The following is a 23,276-nucleotide window of genomic DNA, read 5'->3' as shown; positions in this document are numbered from 1 at the left end:
CCATTTCCAGTACATCGTTCCTGAGGACTGGTGCCCAGAATTGGACAGCATACTCCAGGTGAGACTGGACCAGAGTCTTGTAGAGCGGGAAAATTATCATTTTAACCACTTTCAGACCGGACCATTTTGCTGGCTTAAGACCAGGCCACTTTTTGCGATTCGGCACTGCGTCACTTTAACTGACAATTGCGCGGTCCTGCGACGTGGCTCCCAATCACAGGGAGCAGAGATCAGTGTCACTTGTTGCTAGGCAGAACGGGGAGATGCTGTTTACATCAGCATTTCCCCGTTCTTCCTCCCCGTGAGACGATCACGGGTATACCCACAGCGATTGAGTCCACAGGTCCCGACCGGCACATGCACGCGCTGCCACTGGCAAATTCAAAGGGACGTACCTGTACTCCCATTTGCCTGTCCGTGCCATTCTGCCGACGTACATCGTTGTGCGCCGGTCGGGAAGCGATTACTGGTGCTACATTGGCTTTTCTCCAATCAGCTGGTACCATTCAAGTCAGTAGACTGTCAGTAAAAATTAGGAACAGTGGTCTGGCAATTACTTTCCCTAAGTACCCTCGGGTGCAAGCCATCTAGTCTCTATGATTTATTAATGTTAAGTTTCCCAAGTTTAATTTTAATTCTGTCCTCTGTTAACCATGGAAGTGCTTCCTGTGATGTGTCATGAGGATAAACACTGCAGTTTTGGTTAATGAAGCCCCCCGATTCCCACGTGAAGACTGAGAAGAATAAATTCAATACCTTCGCCATCTCCCCATCCTTTGTAACCATATGTCCTTCCTCATTCTTTATGGGGCCAATATGGTTTGTCCTCCCTTTTTTACTGTTTACATACTTAAAGAATTTATTGGGATTTTTTTTCCTTTCCTCCTCTATGTGTCTTTTTTGTTCTATCTTAGCGCCCTAATTGCACACTTACATTTCTTGTTGCATTCTTTATAAAGTTTAAATGCTGATGATGATCCCTCAATCTTGTATTTTTTCAAGGCCTTCTCTTTTGTTTTATATTCATATTTACATTGGAGTTAAGCCATCCAGGACTTTTGTTCGCTCTTTTAAAATGTATTACCCAATGGGATGCATTGGCAAATGCCCTTATTTAATATGCTCCTAAAGTAAACCCATCTCTCCTCCGTGCTCTTTGTTCCTAAGATTTTATCCCAATTTATACCTTCTAGCAAGGTTTGTAGTTTAGGGAAGTTGGCTCTTTTGAAATTCAGTGTCTTTGTATTCCCCTTATGTTTCCTATTTGTGTGATTTATACTGAAGCCACTTAACCTGTGATCGCTCTTTCCTAAATTGCCCCGTATTTCCACATCCGTGATCAGGTCTGTATTGTTGGTAATCAGTAGATCCAGCAAAGCTTTATTTCTAGTTGGTGCGTCTACCATCTGAACCATGAAATTGTCCTGCAAGACATTTAGGAACTGGCAAGCCTTAGACGAATGCGCGATTCCCTCCGGTTAGTCTATGTCTGGATAATTATAATCCTCCATTATAATAACACTTCCCATCCTTGCTGCTAATCCAACTTGTGATAGGAGATCTGTCTCTCCCTCCCCCCTCAGGTTCAGGGGCCTATAGCATACTCCCAGTATTATTTTCCCTTTAGCTTCAACCCTTTGGAGCTCTACCCATAAGGATTCCACCTCCTCCCTAGCTCCCTTAGTGATATCATCTCTCACATTCACTTGTACATTATTCTTGATATATAGACATACCCCTCCCCCTTTTTTACCCTCTCTATCCCTGCGATAAAGGGGATACCCTTGAATGGTTGCCAGCCAATCATGAGAGCTGTTGAACCAGGTCTCTGAAATTCCCACAAAATCCAAATCCTCCTCATACAACAGTATCTCTAGTTAACCCATCTTGTCCGCAAGGCTCCTGGCATTGGTGAACATGCCATGTAATTTAGACTGGTCGCATACTATCCTCTTATTGGGTAATCTGTCCACCAGATCCAGCTGTTAACATCCTGTACTCTCTGCCTGTGCTGCTATTTTATTTTTGGGCGGCACAGTGGTGTAGTGGTTAGCACTTTCACCTAGCAGTAAGAAGCGTCGCTGGTTCAAATCCCAACCACGACACTACCTGCCTGGAGTTTGCATGTTCTCCCTGTGCCTGCGTGGTTTTCCTCTGGGTACTCCGGTTTCCTCCCACAAACCAAAGACATGCAGGTAGGTTAATTGGCTTCTGTCCAAAATTGGCCCTAGTATATGAATGGGGATCTTGGATCGTGGGCTCCTTGAGGGTAGGGACCAATGTGAGTGTGTAATGTACAGGGATAGGGACCATTGTAGACACTCACTCAGGTTGAACTGGATGGACTGGTGTCTTTATTCAACCTTACTAACTATGAAATTATGATGTGCCAAACCCTAGCGCCCGGTAGACAACATACGGCGCTTCAGGTCTTTGTTACAGATTGCCCTCTCTGTACTTCTAAGAATTGAGTCACCTACCACCAGAATCTTTCCTTTCCCTTTGCTTCCCCCCATTCTCACTAGAGGAGTTCTTCCCCTGGCAACTAGGCGAGACCCTCAGTATTGGTCCCTGACTGGTATCACCAATGCCACTCAATGGAGTGTACTTATTGGGATGCTTTAGCCCTGGATCGGCCTCCCTGGCACTTCCCCCTCTACCCTCCCTGACTGCCACCCATCGACTCTCTCCTAGTGCCTACACCTCCTTGTCTCCACCCGCCTCTGTGCTTGCCTCTGCCGTGTACGTTCCTGGCTCTCCTTTAGTATTGAGGGCCTTCTCAATGCTGGCAGTTTCTTCACCAGATTCAGAACCTGGGCTTCCAGGGAAACAATGTACTTACATTTTGCACAGCAGTATTCGCCCTTGATCGGATGTTCAAGAAACGCATACATGCCGCAAGATGTACACCGAGTCGCATCTCCACCCCCACAGGGCATGGCACCTGCTAATTTAATGAGGATTGGGGATTATACCCAGTCCAAATTACTTAACAACTAGCTTCCTGACATCCATCTCAGGAGTGAGCAAGAGAAGGTGGCTACATTGGAGGAGGTTGCAAAGCAATAGAAGGACTTTTCAAGTGAAGAATACATACTTGTAAAAAATTGTATCTTTTGTAAACCAGGGTGCTTTGGTTTAAAGTTTACCCTAAAATGATTCCTCTCATTTCAACATAAGCAGCAATACCTAATATGTGTTACCTGATCACCGTTTACATCTGAACACGTATCCTAAGTGTGTGTATGTGCAATAATATATATCGGGGGTGGACATGGCGGGTCCTTTTTTCCCCCCGCTATATATTATAAATGATTTTAAAACACTTTTTAAAAATTTTTTGTTCACTTAAGTTTTTCGCTATCAAAAAAAGGTCGACAACCCCCATTGTGATAGCATTGGGGAAGTAATAGGTTCTCTTTATTGAGGCATCAGGGGTTTATTCAACCCCTATTGATTTCCCTGCCCTTCACCCTATCAGAGCAAGCATAAAATTGGCTCAACTTCTTACCCTGACCAGAGCCACCGGCATGTGAGACATCAGGGTGTTTATTGAGACATTAGGGATTTATTTGACCCTTATTGTTTTCCCTGCCCTCCACACTAGCAGAGCAAGCATAAAATGGGCTGGACCTGCTTCTTACCCTGACCAGAGCCACTGGGGTTTGAGACATCAGGGGTTTATTGAGACATCAGAGGTTTATTGAGACATTAGGGATTTATTTGACCCCTATTGTTTTCCCTGCCCTCCACCCTAGCAGAGCAAGCATAAACTGGTCTTGACCTGCTTCTTACCCTGGCCAGAGCCACCGGGGTTTGAAACATAAGGGATTTATTGAGACATCAGAGATTTATTGAGATATTAGGGGTTTATTTGACCCATCTTGTTTTCCCTACCCTCCACCTTAGGAGAGCAAGCATAAAATGGGTTTGACCTATTTTTTACCCTGACCAGAGCCACGGGAGTTTGACAGCTTTAAACTGGGAAATGCTACTTATCATAAACAGTGACCTGTTGGTGACACCTCACGCCTACAAGTGGCAACATGGCATTAAAGTCCATCGCCATACTGCCACATACTATATATGCCAGTCTTATCAGAAATATGGAGAGCTGTTAACATCCTGTACTCTCTGCCTGTGCTGCTATTTTATCAGTTACATTGTTCACAGCTTTCTCTGAAGACTACAGAACACCTCCATGCTATATTATGGAGATGAAGGTGTAGAGGGGTGGGGTTTGTAGTCCTGTCTTATGATGACAGTGCTACTTCTCCAAAGGTACAGTACAATGAGTGATTGTTTTCACCCCAGGACAGGAGGTGTGTTACTGGCAGGATCACTGGGCGAAAAAACAAAACAAAATAAAAACAGAAAACTGATGCTGCCCCTGTATCTAGTAAACTGGAATATATTTTTCTCAGGTTTAGATATACTTCCAACTGCTATTTCCTTTGTTCCCCTTCCTGTGTGGCATGAGACACGTATCCCTTGTCAAGTATTTGTAACTGTGTTGCATTGCAAAATGAGACCTGGCATCTTTGCAAAGCTTTTCAGCCAAGTCACGGTTGTCACCAACCAACATGGCTATTCACATCTAGCCTATTCAGGAAGTTAGAGCCTTGTGCAATATTTTATTATGGAGCCACCCTATCCCAAAAAAAAAAAAAAAAAATGTCACTCACATCTCATATCTTGAGCAGTGAAATGAAAAGGAAAAAAAAAATGCCTCTACGTGCCTCCATCTGCCGGCCACTTCAGAATATGCTACCTTACAATTATACCTCCGGATAGCCGTGAGACTACTTGGGACAACCAAAATGCCGGACCACCTGCCATATTACTTATATGATGTGCTCCTACCTATCCACTTGTTTGTAAGTGTTTTTAACCCTTTTGGGAAATATAAAGTTTTAATTCTGCACTTAGAGGCACCTTTTTTTCTTTTCATTTTACTTTCAGAGTTTGTTTCTCTCTTAAAGTGGTTGTAAACCCATACAAACCACTTTGACCTCTAGGTAAGCCTAGTTTAAGGCTTACCTGTAGGTCCAAGAAATATCTCCTAAACCTACACCTAAGAGATATTTATTTACTAAAAGACAGGCACTGCTGTCAACGGCGCATGCCGTTCGTGGCGGCTCCCTGGCGCATGCGCGGGAGTGATGTCATCGCTGCTCCGGCGCTGTGAGTGTCCAGAGCAGCAAAGAAGATGGACGGGGTGACATCGCTGGCTCCTGTGTCAGGTAAGTGACAGATAATGGGCTACTATGCGATGCATAGTAGCCCATTATGCTTTACCTTTGCAGGGAGACAAAGAAGAAGTAAACCCATCAGGGTTTACTTCCTCTTTAAAGTGCTGCCGGAAGTGCATGAAGACCCTCTTCTATTTCTACATAGACTGATATCTGCTTGGTCTATTACTCAGAGTGTCCTAATACACACTTTTATCATATCCTGAGCAGCGTCTGTCCAGACTTTCCTTCTGATTTGCTGTAACCCGTTGGAGGGGATAACTGGCAAAATGCATACAGTACTTGACATGGATTTCTAACCTGCTATGCCACTATTCTTGGCCCCTCTAATGAGTAAGGGAAGTGGGTGAGGGCAAAGGTAACCCAATCATGGAACCCTTTAGATATACCTTACCTAGTGCCTAGCAGCCTTTATACCCCAGATGAACTACTGAAATTAGGCTAAACCTTAGTTATTGAGTAGTGTGCCCCTTATATTAGTGGTCAGAGAATAATGTCCCAGTTACAGTGGTGGTCAAAATGCTAGCCTTACAGACAAATAGATCATTGGTGTCATGTAGCTTGCTCAGCCAATTAGCAGTAGACCCTGAATTATGCAGGTACTATCATATAGGAGGTCAATCAGTCACAACTCAATAGACCCTTTAGCAACCTCTGGAAGATCCCTAGTGTTCCACAGAACCCTGGTTGAGGATGGCTAGCCTATTGGCTATTTAGTAAAGTATATAGTATATACTGTGTAGTGAAGGGAAAGTTCAGCTGTGGGTTCTCGCCACCGGATGGCATCTTGTGCCACAGTGGAGTTATTACAGACCACCTATGCTGATTGATTTGGTCACTAAGCCACAACCCCCTAGTACCCCTAGGGTTTCCAATGAGGAAAATAAGTGAGGGAGGGAATAGGTAACACAATCAAGGAACATATTAGATGTATCCAGTGCCTAACAACTTTTTCTACTCCAGAGGAACCACTGAATAACTTCCAGGTCTTGGGGAACCCTAGCTAAAATTAATTTATTGGGGGTAAGTGGGTAGTATGCCCCTTATATTGGTGGTCAGAGAAGAATGCTTCATTTACATGTAACGCCCTAGTAGGCTACTAGTGTTAAATTTCGTTTTTGGCTTCTCTGTAGCCAGGGAGAGCGATAATTGCTTAGCCTCTTCCAGTCTGCGCTATAGCCGAATGATGGCTACAGCGCAGACCTACATTGCTGGGATCCCGTCAATAGCTGTCTTCCCCTTTGCACGCTCCCCACGAGCCCTGTGATCACTGAGTCATTAAGTCTCGGGTGATCACAGACCGGAGTAATGGCCGGAGTAATGGCCCTATCCCGGCCCCTTACCATGTGATCAGCTGTCAGCCAATGACAGCTGATCATGTGATGTAAACAGAAGCTCAGGTCCTGCAGAGGAAGAGGCACAGCCGCCTCATCTGTGCCAACCAGTACTGCCTGCCAGTGCCACTTGCCAGTGCCCACAGTCCCATCAGTGCCTACCTGTGAATATCAGCGCCACCTATCAATGCCCAAGAGTGCCACCTATTAATGCCCACCAGCGATGCCAATCAGTGCCTCATCAGTGCCATCTAGCAGTGCTGCCTATTAGTATCACCTACCAGTGCCCATTACTACCACCCATCAGTGCCACCCATCAGTGCCCTTAAGTGTAAAACCCAGAGGTGATCAAATACCACCAAAAGAAAGCTCTATTTGTGGGGAAAAAAAATGATAAAAATGTCATTTCATTCAGTGTTACATGACCTCGCAACTGTCATTCAGAGAGTGAGAGCGCTGAAAGCTGAAAATTGGTCCGGGCAAGAGGGGGGTTTAAGTTCCCAGTAAGCAAGTGGTTAATAGTGTCTGCTCTGGATTTTGCTGGTGCAGGCTCACTTATTTTCTCCTACATCCCATTGAGGTATGGGGTATATGGGAGAACACAGCCCCGTGCCTGCATGGAAACTGCCTCTTCAGTCAATCCCTGGTTAGTGGAGTGTGTGACCAGCAGGGGGCTGAGAGGGGTATAAACAGGCTGGAACCTAGAGCAGAGGTCTTTTATTCCTGGAAGAGTAAGATCCAGCCTGAGGTCTGTGGCATCCCTGGGAGACTACCTGCAGTCTTCAAGAATCTTTTTTTGGGTCCTAGATTCTGTTTTGGCTGGTGGAGCTCTGGCCTAGCTTCCTGAAATTTTGCAGAGAGCTCATCTAAGGATCCAGGACACAGTATTCAGGACACAATGAGTACCAGCCTCTCAGACTTGGAGACTTTTAGCTTCATTTGGAAGAGCTTTTTCTTAGCATCCAGGACTATACTCCCTGTTTAGTACCAGTTTACCTGCACTTTAACCGATTCAGTATGGGGCAATTTCAACCTGTCCAGCCCAGGCCAATTTTCAGCTTTCGGCGCTGTCACATTTTGAAATTATTATAATTTTTTTCACAAAGATAAAGCTTTCATTTGGTGGTATTTAATCACCACTGAGTTTTTTTTTTTTTTGCTTAAAAAAAGAAAAAAGACTGAACATTTTGAAAAAAAAAAACACGTTTTTCTCAGTTTCTATTATACAATTTTGCAAATACAGTGGAACCTCGGATTGCGAGTAACGCTGTTAACAAGAAGTTTCCAATACGAGAAATTCTTTTTTTTAAATCCTGACTCGGTTTGCAAGTGTTGTCTCGCAAAACGAGCAGGATTCAAACCTCTGTGGTGTGCAGTATCGCATTTGGCCAGAGGTGCGGGGGTGCTGGTGACACTCGGAATAGTTCTTAGCCATTCGGAAATACTCGGAAACACTCAGAAATGCTCTGTTACTGAGTGTTTCCGAGCCCTTTCAAAGCTTTCCGAGTCTCTCCGGCACCCCCCATCTCTGGCCACATGTGGTATTACATGCAATAGAAGTCAATGCGGAACAAATTATCTTCGTTTCCATTGACTTCTATGAGGAAACTTTGATATGCGAGTGCTTTGGATTAGAAGCATTCTCCTGGAACGGATTATGCTCATAATCCAAGGTTCCACTATAAATAATCTTTCTTCATAGATTTAAGACAAAATGTATTCTGCTTAATTTAAAAAAACAACCCAGTGTATATTAATTAGTCTGTACTGTAGTAAAGTTAGAGTCTGCAAACAGTACAAATATCCCCCAAATGACCCCTTTTTGGAAAGTAGACAGTACAAGGTATTTAGTAAGAGTACAAGTTTTTAGTTGTCATTTTTTGTCACGGTTTCTTGGAATAAAGACATTTATAATAAATTGTTTCTTTTTCCTTTTTTTTTATTTTTTCTTACTTACTATCACCAGTGCAGTACAGCATCATAATATAACAGGTGTGGTATTGATCAGGGACACTGATTGGTGACAGTATGTAAAAAAGAAATGTTATTTTTTTTTCAATTTTTTATAATTTTTTTACGTTTTTTTTTTTTTTAACAAGTTATAACCAGAGCAATACAGTGTTACCTGCTCTGGGGAAGTGATTCACGTTATATGCATGTACTTATACTATGGAGGCTCTCATAAACTTACAAGAGTTAGGGCTGCAGATAATACTGGGGTTTCGTGAAGTGGCTCAAGAGCTTACGCTTGTGTTTGCAAATGTGTGCAAACTACAGTAACCCCCTGTTTTTATCGCAAACTGTTAGAAAGGATAATTTGGTTGGTTGCAGGCTGGCTGGTGAGTTGAGCTGGGAATTTTATTTGGTTTTGTTTGACATGCTTCGCCCCTTTCAAGTGTTTCTTGATGCGAAGGCCAATTATGGGTGGGAGCAGTGGCCAGTTGTTTGGAACCTATTAGATGTATCCAGTGCCTAACAACCTTTTTACCTCAGAGGAACCATTGAAATAACTAACCGGTCTCGGAGAACCCCAGCTAAAATGTATTTATTCAAAATAAATAAGTGTGTAGTATGCCCGTTATGATGATGATTAGTGATGGACGAACTTCCGACGGGACGTTTCGCGAACGCGAAACGCGAACGGACACAAACGTTCGCGAAAACGACCGTTCGCCGCGGGCTCCATTGACTTCAATGGGAGGCGAATTTCGCAAACCTTTAGGTCGAATTTGCGGCCACGGGGTAATTATTAGGGGGTAGCACGTAGTCCCACCACCTGGACAATAGCATAATACATGTATGAGGTGAATTTGGGATCGATAACTACAAGCATTTTTTTTTTATTTGGGAAATTGTTCTGACAATTCAGGACTATGGAGCTAATGAAGGCAATGGAGGAGAGGGAAGGTCAGGGACCAGGGTAGGCAAACAAGAGGGTGCAGGAGATACAGAGCACTGACAGCAGCACCGTAATACAGAGCACTGACATCAGCACCGTGACATACAGCGCTGACAGCAGCTCCGTGACATACAGCGCTGACAGCAGCTCCGTGACATACAGCGCTGACAGCAGCTCCGTGACATACAGCGCTGACAGCAGCTCCGTGACATACAGCGCTGACAGCAGCTCCGTGACATACAGCGCTGACAGCAGCACCGTGACATACAGCGCTGACAGCAGCTCCGTGACATACAGCGCTGACAGCAGCTCCGTGACATACAGCGCTGACAGCAGCTCCGTGACATACAGCACTGACAGCAGCTCCGTGACATACAGCGCTGACAGCAGCTCCGTGACATACAGCGCTGACAGCAGCACCGTGACATACAGCGCTGACAGCAGCTCCGTGACATACAGCGCTGACAGCAGCTCCGTGACATACAGCGCTGACAGCAGCTCCGTGACATACAGCGCTGACAGCAGCTCCGTGACATACAGCGCTGACAGCAGCTCCGTGACATACAGCGCTGACAGCAGCTCCGTGACATACAGCGCTGACAGCAGCTCCGTGACATACAGCGCTGACAGCAGCTCCGTGACATACAGCGCTGACAGCAGCTCCGTGACATACAGCGCTGACAGCAGCACCGTAAGCAGCCCCAGGAGGAAGTCAGCACAGCACAGGGATGGTGTGATCCCCTCATAATAAGAACCCCCAGGAGGAAGTCAGCACAGCACAGGGATGGTGGGAGCCCCTCATAATAAGAACACCCAGGAGGAAGTCAGCACAGCACAGGGATGGTGGGAACCCCTCATAATAAGCAGCCCCAGTAGAAATATGACACCGCTCAACCTCTTCAAAGAGGAGGGTAGGGGCATATAGTACGGTGTGCTTTTTTGGGTCAGGGAAGTGAGCCAAATGAATTAAGAAGGTCTGTGTGCTTGATTCCAAAAATTGTTTATAGACATATACATGGTCTACTGATCACATGTGTTGAATTCCTCCGAGATCCATGCCTCATTCATTTTTAGAAATGTGAGGTAGTTAACACTGTGGTGAGCTAGGCGAGTACGCTTATCGGTCACAATCCCCCCTGCTGCGCTGAACGTCCTTTCGGACAGGACACTGGATGAGGGGCAAGCCAACAGTTCGATTGCAAATTGGGCAAGCTCTGGCCAGAGGTCAAGCCTGCCCACCCAGTAGTCTAGGGGTTCATCACTCCTCAGAGCGTCCACATCGGCCGTTAACCCAATGTAGTCGGACACCTGACGGTCTAGGCGTTCCCTGATGCTGGATCCGGATGACACCTGTCGATGGGTCGGCTGAAAGAATGACCTCATATCCGAAGTCACCAACACATCTTCAAACCGGCCTCTTCTTGCAGGCGCTGTTGGATTGGTACCCGCAAATCCTTCTCTGGGAGTGGGAATTGCTCCTCTGCCAGCGCACGCAAAAGCAGAATGCAGCATTTCTCGAAGCAAGGCCTGGAAGTGCTGCATTCTGACAGCCCTCTGCGACGGCGGTAACATTTCCGCCATTTTGTGTTTGTACCGGGGGTCTAAGTACGTTGCCACCCAGTACTGGTCCTTGACCCTCATGCTTTTTATACGGGGGTCCCTATTAAAACACTGGAGCATGAAGGCCCCCATTTGCACTAAAGTGGAAGCGGTGTGGTGGCCTGGCTCCTGCTCATCATCCAGGATAATGTCGTCCTCTTCATTCTCCTCTCCCCATCCTCGCACAACAGGGATCCCAGAAAGGTTTAAAGCATGCTCTTCTTGCTCCTGCTCATCCGCCCCGGCACCATCCTCCTCTGACTCCTCATCAGACTCCTGTTGTTGACTTGTCTCAGATAGAGTAGCCCCCCCTGGGAATTCATCCAGCATTGCGACTTCCTCATCTTCCCGCTCCTGCTCCTCCACAGCCTGATCAATGACACGACGCAATGCACGCTCCAGAAAGAAGGCATAAGGTACCATGTCACTGATGGCGCCATGGCTGCGACTGACCAGTTTGGTGATCTCCTCAAATGGCCGCAGAAGTCTGCATGTGTCGCGCATGAGCAGCCACTGGCGCGGTGAAAAAAAACCCAGCTCCCCAGAACCGTTTCTTTCGCAGAGTTCATACAGGTAGACGTTAACTGCACGTTTCTGCTGGAGCAGCCTATCAAGCATATAGAAGGTTGAGTTCCATCGCGTCGGGCAATCGCAAATAAGACGTCTGACCGGCAGATGGTGTCGCCGCTGAATGTCAGCAAGGCGAGCCATGGCCGTGTAAGATCTTCTGAAATGGGCCGAGATTTTCCTTGCCTGCCGCAAGATGTCCTGGACCCCAGGGTATTTGACAAGGAATCGCTGCACGACCAAGTTTAAGACGTGTGCCATGCACGGCACGTGCGTGATTTTGCCCTGTTTCAATGCGCTAAGCAGATTGGCACCGTTGTCACACACCACTTTACCAACTGTCAAATTGAGCGGTGTTAGCCACTCATCTGCCTGTGAACGCAAAGCTGAAAGGAGTGCCGGGCCAGTGTGGCTCTTTGCTTCCAGGCACAACAGACGCAGCACGGCATGGCAACGTCTCACCTGGCATGTGGAATAGGTTCTGGGGAGCTTGGGCGGTGCAGTGGAAGAGACGCTAGCAGCGGAAAAGGAGGAGGCAGCTGAGGAGGAGAGGGAGGAGGATGGAGTAGGAGGAGGAGAAGAAGAGTCAGGCCTGCATGCAATCCGTGGCGGTAAAACCAAATCTACACGGGTGCCACGGGTTACATGCTTGACGGCCGTCAGAAGGTTCACCCAGTGGGCAGTAAAACTGATATACCTTCCCTGCCCGTGTTTGCTAGACCACGTGTCTGTGGTCAGATGTATCTTGGCACCGACACTGTGTGCCAGAGATACATTCACTTGCCGCTGAACATGGCCATATAGCTCTGGGATGCCCTTCTCTGAGAAATACTTCCTTCCTGGGACCTTCCATTGTGGTGTTCCAATGGCCACAAATTTGCGAAAGGCCTCCGAGTCCACCAGTTTATATGGCAGTAGTTGGCGGGCTATGAGTTCTGACAAGCCAGCCGCCAACCGTTGGGCAAGAGGGTTATCCGGCGTCATCATTTTTTTACGCTCAAACATTAGGCCCACGGAAGCCTGCCTTTTTGCAGAAAAATGTGAGCTTGGCGTGATGGAAGGTGGAGTGGAGGACAATTGTGAGGAGAGAGGAGAAGGAGAAGTAGAAGACGAGGCTGGACGGTGAGAGCCTGCAGTGTGGCTTTGTGTGTTCCGTTGCTCCCACTGGGCTCGGTGATGGCTGCTCATGTGCCTTCTTAAGGCGGTCGTCCCTAGGTGAGTATTGGGCTTACCGCGACTAACGCGTTGACTGCAAAGATTGCAGATGGCAACGCTATTGTCAGCAGCGGACACGTTAAAAAAAGCCCACACTGCGGAGCCATGTGCCGGTGTCCTGGGAGCGCCAGATGTGACCGTACATGGTCGATGACTCGCTCCTGATACATTTGCAGTCTGCTTTGTCCCTGCTGTGCAATGTAAGTCATTGCTGCTTCTCCTCCCTATCTGCTGGTCCATATCTCCCTCTGAACTCCCCTCCTCTTCCTCTCTTGTGGGCACCCACGTGACATCACTAGACACGTCATCATCAACGTCACCTTCCCCACCGCTATAAGTAGAGTAGGCAGCAACACCGGGGACCAACCTCCTCCTTGGGCTGATCTGGGTACTGGCGTCAGACTGCTGAGTAGCGCTTGTTGCTACCTCCTCTTCCTGATCCAATACCAAGAGTGGCTGCGCATCAGAAATGTCCTCTTGATATGGATCGGAAAATAATTCCAGTGACTCAAGCGGAAGGTATGTGGTGGTGGTGGTGGTGGTCGTGTTGTTGGTGGTAGTGTCTTTGGGGGTGCACATAGCAGAGAGTGAAGAAGAGGGTGCAGATCGAGAGGATGAGGAGGGTGCAGAAGAGTAAGGCTGAGCGAGCCACTCAACCAAGTCTGGTGCATCCTTTAAAGTAATTGAACGCACCTTCTGCAACTTCCCACTTTGGCTCAAGCCTGTTGCTCCTGCCCTACCCCTACCACCCCTGCGGAAGGGCCTGCCTCTTCCTCTGCATGTCATTTTTTAAATGACCCTGTGACAAAACTCTTAGTCCCTATACCGCTGAAGGACTGCTGCAGTATAGGTGAGCGGTCAGCAGTGGTGCACGTCAACCCTATCTATTGTGGACCTATAGCGGTCCTTACAGAACAGCAGACTGTACCGCACTCAAGCCTATGTACCGTAGCACCCTATACCAAGTTACCAGTCCTTATAAGAACTTTTGTGGACCAAGCAGGTTGTGTATTAGTGTTTAGCAGACTGTACGTCAGTCCCTATACCGCTGAAGGACTGCTGCAGTATAGGGCAGCGGTCAGCAGTGGTGCACGTCAACCCTATCTATTGTGGACCGATAGCGGTCCTTACAGAACAGCAGACTGTACCGCACTCAAGCCTATGTACCGTAGCACCCTATACCAAGTTACCAGTCCTTATAAGAACTTTTGTGGACCAAGCAGGTTGTGTGTTAGTGTTTAGCAGACTGTGCGTCAGTCCCTATACCGCTGAAGGACTGCTGCAGTATAGGGCAGCGGTCAGCAGTAGTGCACGGCAACCCTATGTATTGTGGACCGATAGCGGTCCTTACAGAACAGCAGACTGTAACGCACTCAGGCCTATGTACCGTAGCACCCTATACCAAGTTACCAGTCCTTATAAGAACTTTTGTGGACCAAGCAGGTTGTGTGTTAGTGATTAGCAGACTGTACGTCAGTCCCTATACCAATGAAGGACTGCTGCAGTATAGGGCAGCGGTCAGCAGTAGTGCACGGCAACCCTATGTATTGTGGACCGATAGCGGTCCTTACAGAACAGCAGACTGTAACGCACTCAGGCCTATGTACCGTAGCACCCTATACCAAGTTACCAGTCCTTATAAAAACTTTTGTGGACCAAGCAGGTTGTGTGTTAGTGTTTAGCAGACTGTGCGTCAGTCCCTATACCGCTGAAGGACTGCTGCAGTATAGGGCAGCGGTCAGCAGTGGTGCACGTCAACCCTATCTATTGTGGACCGATAGCGGTCCTTACAGAACAGCAGACTGTACCGCACTCAAGCCTATGTACCGTAGCACCCTATACCAAGTTACCAGTCCTTATAAGAACTTTTGTGGACCAAGCAGGTTGTGTATTAGTGTTTAGCAGACTGTACGTCAGTCCCTATACCGCTGAAGGACTGCTGCAGTATAGGGCAGCGGTCAGCAGTGGTGCACGTCAACCCTATCTATTGTGGACCGATAGCGGTCCTTACAGAACAGCAGACTGTACCGCACTCAAGCCTATGTACCGTAGCACCCTATACCAAGTTACCAGTCCTTATAAGAACTTTTGTGGAACAAGCAGGTTGTGTGTTAGTGATTAGCAGACTGTACGTCAGTCCCTATACCAATGAAGGACTGCTGCAGTATAGGGCAGCGGTCAGCAGTAGTGCACGGCAACCCTATGTATTGTGGACCGATAGCGGTCCTTACAGAACAGCAGACTGTACTGCACTCAGGCCTATGTACCGTAGCACCCTATACCAAGTTACCAGTCCTTATAAAAACTTTTGTGGACCAAGCAGGTTGTGTGTTAGTGTTTAGCAGACTGTGCGTCAGTCCCTATACCGCTGAAGGACTGCTGCAGTATAGGGCAGCGGTCAGCAGTAGTGCACGGCAACCCTATGTATTGTGGTCCGATAGCGGTCCTTACAGAACAGCAGACTGTAACGCACTCAGGCCTATGTACCGTAGCACCCTATACCAAGTTACCAGTCCTTATAAGAACTTTTGTGGACCAAGCAGGTTGTGTGTTAGTGATTAGCAGACTGTACGTCAGTCCCTATACCAATGAAGGACTGCTGCAGTATAGGGCAGCGGTCAGCAGTAGTGCACGGCAACCCTATGTATTGTGGACCGATAGCGGTCCTTACAGAACAGCAGACTGTAACGCACTCAGGCCTATGTACCGTAGCACCCTATACCAAGTTACCAGTCCTTATAAAAACTTTTGTGGACCAAGCAGGTTGTGTGTTAGTGTTTAGCAGACTGTGCGTCAGTCCCTATACCGCTGAAGGACTGCTGCAGTATAGGGCAGCGGTCAGCAGTGGTGCACGTCAACCCTATCTATTGTGGACCGATAGCGGTCCTTACAGAACAGCAGACTGTACCGCACTCAAGCCTATGTACCGTAGCACCCTATACCAAGTTACCAGTCCTTATAAGAACTTTTGTGGACCAAGCAGGTTGTGTATTAGTGTTTAGCAGACTGTACGTCAGTCCCTATACCGCTGAAGGACTGCTGCAGTATAGGGCAGCGGTCAGCAGTGGTGCACGTCAACCCTATCTATTGTGGACCGATAGCGGTCCTTACAGAACAGCAGACTGTACCGCACTCAAGCCTATGTACCGTAGCACCCTATACCAAGTTACCAGTCCTTATAAGAACTTTTGTGGAACAAGCAGGTTGTGTGTTAGTGATTAGCAGACTGTACGTCAGTCCCTATACCAATGAAGGACTGCTGCAGTATAGGGCAGCGGTCAGCAGTAGTGCACGGCAACCCTATGTATTGTGGACCGATAGCGGTCCTTACAGAACAGCAGACTGTAACGCACTCAGGCCTATGTACCGTAGCACCCTATACCAAGTTACCAGTCCTTATAAGAACTTTTGTGGAACAAGCAGGTTGTGTGTTAGTGATTAGCAGACTGTACGTCAGTCCCTATACCAATGAAGGACTGCTGCAGTATAGGGCAGCGGTCAGCAGTAGTGCACGGCAACCCTATGTATTGTGGACCGATAGCGGTCCTTACAGAACAGCAGACTGTAACGCACTCAGGCCTATGTACCGTAGCACCCTATACCAAGTTACCAGTCCTTATAAGAACTTTTGTGGACCAAGCAGGTTGTGTGTTAGTGATTAGCAGACTGTACGTCAGTCCCTATACCAATGAAGGACTGCTGCAGTATAGGGCAGCGGTCAGCAGTAGTGCACGGCAACCCTATGTATTGTGGACCGATAGCGGTCCTTACAGAACAGCAGACTGTACTGCACTCAGGCCTATGTACCGTAGCACCCTATACCAAGTTACCAGTCCTTATAAGAACTTTTGTGGACCAAGCAGGTTGTGTGTTAGTGTTTAGCAGACTGTGCGTCAGTCCCTATACCGCTGAAGGACTGCTGCAGTATAGGGCAGCGGTCAGCAGTAGTGCACGGCAACCCTATGTATTGTGGACCGATAGCGGTCCTTACAGAACAGCAGACTGTAACGCACTCAGGCCTATGTACCGTAGCACCCTATACCAAGTTACCAGTCCTTATAAGAACTTTTGTGGACCAAGCAGGTTGTGTGTTAGTGATTAGCAGACTGTACGTCAGTCCCTATACCAATGAAGGACTGCTGCAGTATAGGGCAGCGGTCAGCAGTAGTGCACGGCAACCCTATGTATTGTGGACCGATAGCGGTCCTTACAGAACAGCAGACTGTAACGCACTCAGGCCTATGTACCGTAGCACCCTATACCAAGTTACCAGTCCTTATAAAAACTTTTGTGGACCAAGCAGGTTGTGTGTTAGTGTTTAGCAGACTGTGCGTCAGTCCCTATACCGCTGAAGGACTGCTGCAGTATAGGGCAGCGGTCAGCAGTAGTGCACGGCAACCCTATGTATTGTGGACCGATAGCGGTCCTTACAGAACAGCAGACTGTAACGCACTCAGGCCTATGTACCGTAGCACCCTATACCAAGTTACCAGTCCTTATAAGAACTTTTGTGGACCAAGCAGGTTGTGTGTTAGTGATTAGCAGACTGTACGTCAGTCCCTATACCAATGAAGGACTGCTGCAGTATAGGGCAGCGGTCAGCAGTAGTGCACGGCAACCCTATGTATTGTGGACCGATAGCGGTCCTTACAGAACAGCAGACTGTAACGCACTCAGGCCTATGTACCGTAGCACCCTATACCAAGTTACCAGTCCTTATAAGAACTTTTGTGGAACAAGCAGGTTGTGTGTTAGTGATTAGCAGACTGTACGTCAGTCCCTATACCAATGAAGGACTGCTGCAGTATAGGGCAGCGGTCAGCAGTAGTGCACGGCAACCCTATGTATTGTGGACCGATAGCGGTCCTTACAGAACAGCAGACTGTAACGCACTCAGGCCTATGTACCGTAGCACCCTATACCAAGTTACCAGTCCTTATAAGAACTTTTGTGGACCAAGCAGGTTGTGTGTTAGTGATTAGCAGACTGTACGTCAGTCCCTATACCAATGAAGGACTGCTGCAGTATAGGGCAGCGGTCAGCAGTAGTGCACGGCAACCCTATGTATTGTGGACCGATAGCGGTCCTTACAGAACAGCAGACTGTACTGCACTCAGGCCTATGTACCGTAGCACCCTATACCAAGTTACCAGTCCTTATAAAAACTTTTGTGGACCAAGCAGGTTGTGTGTTAGTGTTTAGCAGACTGTGCGTCAGTCCCTATACCGCTGAAGGACTGCTGCAGTATAGGGCAGCGGTCAGCAGTAGTGCACGGCAACCCTATGTATTGTGGACCGATAGCGGTCCTTACAGAACAGCAGACTGTAACGCACTCAGGCCTATGTACCGTAGCACCCTATACCAAGTTACCAGTCCTTATAAGAACTTTTGTGGACCAAGCAGGTTGTGTGTTAGTGATTAGCAGACTGTACGTCAGTCCCTATACCAATGAAGGACTGCTGCAGTATAGGGCAGCGGTCAGCAGTAGTGCACGGCAACCCTATGTATTGTGGACCGATAGCGGTCCTTACAGAACAGCAGACTGTACCGCACCCAAGCCTATGTACCGTAGCACCCTAGACAGACCAAGTTACCAGTCCTGATAAAGAGCTTTGTGGAACAAGTGAGTTGTGAATGATTAGCAGACTGCAGCAGAAGGGCAGCAGTCAAGTATAATATTCTTTCTATATTTGGAAGAAAGAATATTATACGTGTACAAGCCTATTACCGTACCACTGATACCAGTCCTGAAAAGAACCTTTGTGGAACTAATAGTAACAGCAAGTCTTTAAAATTATCCTCACTGCCTGACACACTGCTTCCTGCCTGTCCCTATACAAATTGGCAAAAAAGAGTAGGCTGGAACGATTAGCTGGAACAGCTCTTTTGTGGACCTGATAGTAACAGCTAATGATGATGATGATGATGATGATGAAGAAAGACTAATCTGGCTGAGCTGTCCCTAAAATAGCAGCATACAGCGCTCTGTCCCTTTATCTAAACTGACAAAAGAAACTCAGGCTGCTGACCTAACACCTATACCAGTCCTGAAAAGAACTTTTGTGTACCAAATAGCTAGCGTTTTCTCTGTCCCTACTCCACACAGGATCCTTTCCCTACAGTGACAGAAGAAAGAATGTAAAATGGCCACCGGATCGGGTGTATTTATAGGTTAGGGGGAATGTCCAAGTGTCCATGAGCTGTCATGTCTCAATTGGTTGTCCTGTAACACATGATAAACGTGTCACGAAAGGTTAAAGTTCTTGTATACATTAAACACGTAAGTCCGCCGGGGCGAACGACGGAAAAAGGCGTTCGAACCCGCGGACGGCGAAAGTCGGAAATTCGCCGCGAAACGACCGCCGGGCGAACCGTTCGGCCATCACTAATGATGATCATAAAAGGGTAAATGCTTCCCTTATAGATGGTCAAATAGATCATTTGTGTCATGCAGCTTGTTCCTTCAAAGTGGTGTTGGACCCAGAACTATGTAGGCATCATCATATAGGAGGTCAATCAGCCACAACACAAAGGATCCCCTAGCAACCTCTAGAGGAGCCCAAGGGTTTCACAGAACCCTGGTTGAGAATGGCTGGCCTATTGGATACATTATAGTGGGTGGCAGGTCCAGCTGTGGGCTTTCTCCATGATGGCATCTTGTGTCACTTCAAAGTTATCACAGACCACCTATGCAGCATGGTTCAGTCAATTTTGTCTCATATCTGTAAAATGGTTTGGTTTGCAGTTGGGATCATCTCAGCCGCCATGTCTCGGCGACGGTTGGAGGAAGCCATTCTTAGATCCAAGGATTTGGAGAGCTCTGGAGAGAGCGTAGAGGAGGGCTCTGACGATGATGAGAGATATGGAGAACTCTTTGTAAGACACCGCATCCCACTGACCAAAGACACACACAGTATCTACAGCCTCCGTTTCTCCCCTAGTGGAAAACAACTGGCTGTGGGATTTGGAAATGGTGCCATTCAGGTAAGAGATTGTCCACATCAAGCTTTTTTTTTTTTTTAAAGGAAAATTTGAAAAATCACATTTTAAGGAAGTAACAATAGTAATGTTTATTAAGCGTTGTAAGGCTGCAGCTAGAGCTCTGCTATCAGGAAATGTACTGCCCCCTGCTGACTAAAGAGCTATAGGTATGGCTCAGCAAGGGGTGTGGTGGACCGCTGTATAGATACTGCTGCTTCCACACAGAGAGCAAGCTGAACTCCAGCCTTCCATTCAGGCTTCTTTCCTGTACTCAAATTACATGATTTCACTAGAATTAGATCACTATATTAGAAGCTGAGCAAAGTGAGATGGAGCCCACATCATTTCCTTGCTGGAGGACACCCAGGACCACCTAGCTCTTTCCATCCCAGCCCGCCCTATGGATCCTTGGATTTCAGTTCAATCCTGGGAGACCATCACAGCTAGGTGTTACCAAGGGTGCTCTGTGTGCAAATGTAGCCTGTCTAGGAACATCCACTTTTCCAGACTGACATTCACCCATCAAAGCATTCTGGTGTTTGCATAACCCCTCATAAGAGCCAGTCCACTGCTTGCATCAGGGCTCTTGAGAGCAGTACTGAGCAGTGGCATCACTAGGGTGGTTGTCATTTTGGTGCGGTAAACACCTCGTAACCTGCGAAGTGACAGCAGGACACTGAGCATGCTGGCACATCAGTGCGGACCCCCCCAGCCTGCCATAGTGCTACTTGATGGTGTCACCCCTCTGGCGCGTGTCTGCTGGGTGGAGTCCACACCCCCATTGGGACACCACTGGTACTGAGGCAGGGTGCTGGGAAATTTCAGGAAGCTATATACAGTACCCTGGCGGCCCCTCCTACCAGCCATGATCTGCCTGCATCGCACAGAGAAGCACAAAGACTCATGGATGACATAACTGGATCTATGATAAGGTATGTAATGAAAATGGGATGATTTTATTTAACAATTTCCCTAGCATGTTGTAGCACTCACCCCTGAAAGGGCCGCTGATTCGTCTCAGGTTCTCTTCCTGCTAGAACAGAAAAAGCCAGGCAAACCACAACTTTCACTCCTCAAAAAACAGTTTAGGGGTTTATTATAGAATAACTTTTATAGGGTTTAGGGAGCTGTGGGCTACTCCAGAACACTAAATAGGAATGTGAGGACATGATTACCTTATGGTTCTCCAAGCGTCAGGACATGAAGTGGACAGCGCTGGTGTCCCAGGCTATGCAAGCCTTAAAATGAGTGAAGCGAGGTCTTAGCAACAGCAACAGTCACTGAAATCCTTTCTCCGTCAGATTTGTACTCGGTGTTCCTGGGGCTTAGGTGTCTCCCTTAGACTCAGGCAGGCAGGCTCTTCTGCAGGGATCCCAGATTCTCAGTGGCACCCTTCTTTTGGCTCCCAAAGGATTAAGCACAGCTGGGACCTTGATGAGACAGACAAAAACCTTCAGTAGGGTGGCCAGGAAGGGCTGGTAGCCCTTCTGGCTGGGAACCTCTCCTTCTGGAAAAGAACCCTACTCTCTAGTAAGCTAAACTATTTATGTACTACCCCACCTCTATCTGGGCACACCCCCCCCAAGGGATTGGCTGGAGCATTATAAACATTCAGGCTGCTTATCTGACTTTTCCACCCACTATATTCTGGAAATCTCCAGAAAACAGCAAAGCCGCAAAACAAAATCTGCCTACTCCCCACTAGCAGGGTGCTACATGTTGATGAGGGGGAGAGGGGAAACAGGGAATCGAAAAAATAAGCAGGTTTAAACTTTAGCTTTAAATAGTTCTATGTTTTGAACATAGATGAACCTGGACAACAGTACATAAGACAGAGTGGTTTAGAGTAGCAGAAGCAAATGGCAGATGTCAGGAAACTCTTATTACTTAAATGTGGAGGCTTTAATTGTTTACCTCTGCTTCTAAAAATGCTAGTTGCCTGGCTGTAAGTAAAGGGATTTTTTTCTGTATATCAGTAGGTCTGTAGAATGTGACGGCTCTTCATAAGCTAATTCTACTGATTATTTCAGATTGTGAACACAGAGAGCGGCTCCCTGGCCTCAACTCTCTTCTCTGGACATCGCACCAGGCAAGCCATCACCACGCTCAGTTACCACCCAAAGAATAGCAACATCCTGGTGGGGGCCGGAGCGGACGGCCTGGTCTCCTTTTATGACCTCCAGGCTCAGATAAATGTTCTCACGCTAACAGGTATGGTACTCATGGCTCTGCGAGAGATCGCATGGTCCATCATTGTATGGCTAGACTATATATACACATACATGACAATATGAAAGTCTGCTATGAATAAATAGGTAACATAGTAAGGCTTCTGTAGGATGATAGACACTATGAGATGCCAGGTCATACCATTAACATGACAGTCTGTCTCTCCAAAAAATGCTCTGCCAATTCCAGCTTCTCTGGTGCTCAACAATTGCCCAGGTCTGGTGACAGGTCAGGTACTGTGTTGTGGGTTGTAGAAATGGGAGAGCCTATTCTCACCATACTATCGGCCTGCAGCAGAGAGTAAAGAAGAAAGCTATGCAGAGGTGGATTAAAGTGGACCTTGCATGCATATGTTATAGAAGAAAAGGTGTATATCTGTGCTCAGAATCAAAAACAAGCAGCTGTACACTTTTCCCAGATTTCAGGCACATAAAACATATATAAACAAAGTGCAGCGCTAAATGTGCAATTCCATAAATTCAAGTGCAAAAATTGCTATATAAAGTACACAAGTCAATATAAATGTAATCAAACAAAAATAATCAAAAGTCCATAAAAAAAAGTCCCAATCCTTGTGGTAAGTATGAAACAGAAGAATCACCAGCGTGCCACCGTCCCCACAAAAACAGTTGAAGGCTTACCAGAAAACCAGAGACCACCCTTACGCTGGTGGTCATACAGCGCTCAATTGGATTTCAAATCCACTCAATAGGAGCCTGTGTATCCCGTGCGTCCTCTGGGATGGCCACAAATAATATATAATGGTGAACTGACAAGCAAGCCAGGAAGCAACATCCAGAGACACTCCATAACACTCAATATCCATGGTGCATGAAAGACATAAAACTCCACATAGTGCAATACTGTAGAAGCTTCACATTTAATTAAATCGTAGTGAACTTACATGAAAATGGCATTAAAAGGCAAGCATACACATTGTATCCAGGGCTGATCAGTGTCCCTTGAGCAAAATGGGTGAACTCCGATAGTAGCGTGTGTGCGTAACTCCTCCCGACGCGTTTCATCATACATGACGTCATCTAGATGGTTCACTTTAATTTCCTTTAGTAACAACCTGAGCTCTGGAAGGTTTTCCCCTCTTCATAAGCAGGCCATTTTTTGCTATTCAGCACTTTGTCCTTTAACTGGCAATTGCATCATCATGCAACACTGTACCCAAATGAAATTTATATAATTTTT

General features: G+C 47.0%; 1 protein-coding gene across 1 annotated transcript in view; it reads left to right on the top strand.

Annotated features, from left to right (window-relative positions):
• The window catches only part of LOC143989001 (uncharacterized), a 56,974-nt gene that overhangs the window by 3,320 nt on the left and 30,378 nt on the right, over nt 1-23,276 (top strand). The window contains exons 2-3 of the mRNA XM_077488983.1: nt 19,612-19,850; nt 21,878-22,058. Coding sequence (XP_077345109.1) covers nt 19,632-19,850; nt 21,878-22,058 — 400 coding nt within the window. The 5' untranslated portion in view covers nt 19,612-19,631. The remainder of the gene's footprint in view (nt 1-19,611; nt 19,851-21,877; nt 22,059-23,276) is intronic.

Source organism: Lithobates pipiens, unplaced genomic scaffold, assembly GCF_037356315.1.
Source record: "Lithobates pipiens isolate NorthernLeopardFrog02 unplaced genomic scaffold, aLitPip1_a1.2 Scaffold_18, whole genome shotgun sequence".
In the NCBI taxonomy this organism is placed as follows: Eukaryota; Metazoa; Chordata; class Amphibia; order Anura; family Ranidae; genus Lithobates; species Lithobates pipiens.
Note: the sequence above shows the minus strand (reverse complement) of the source record. Positions and strands in the feature narration are given on the sequence as shown.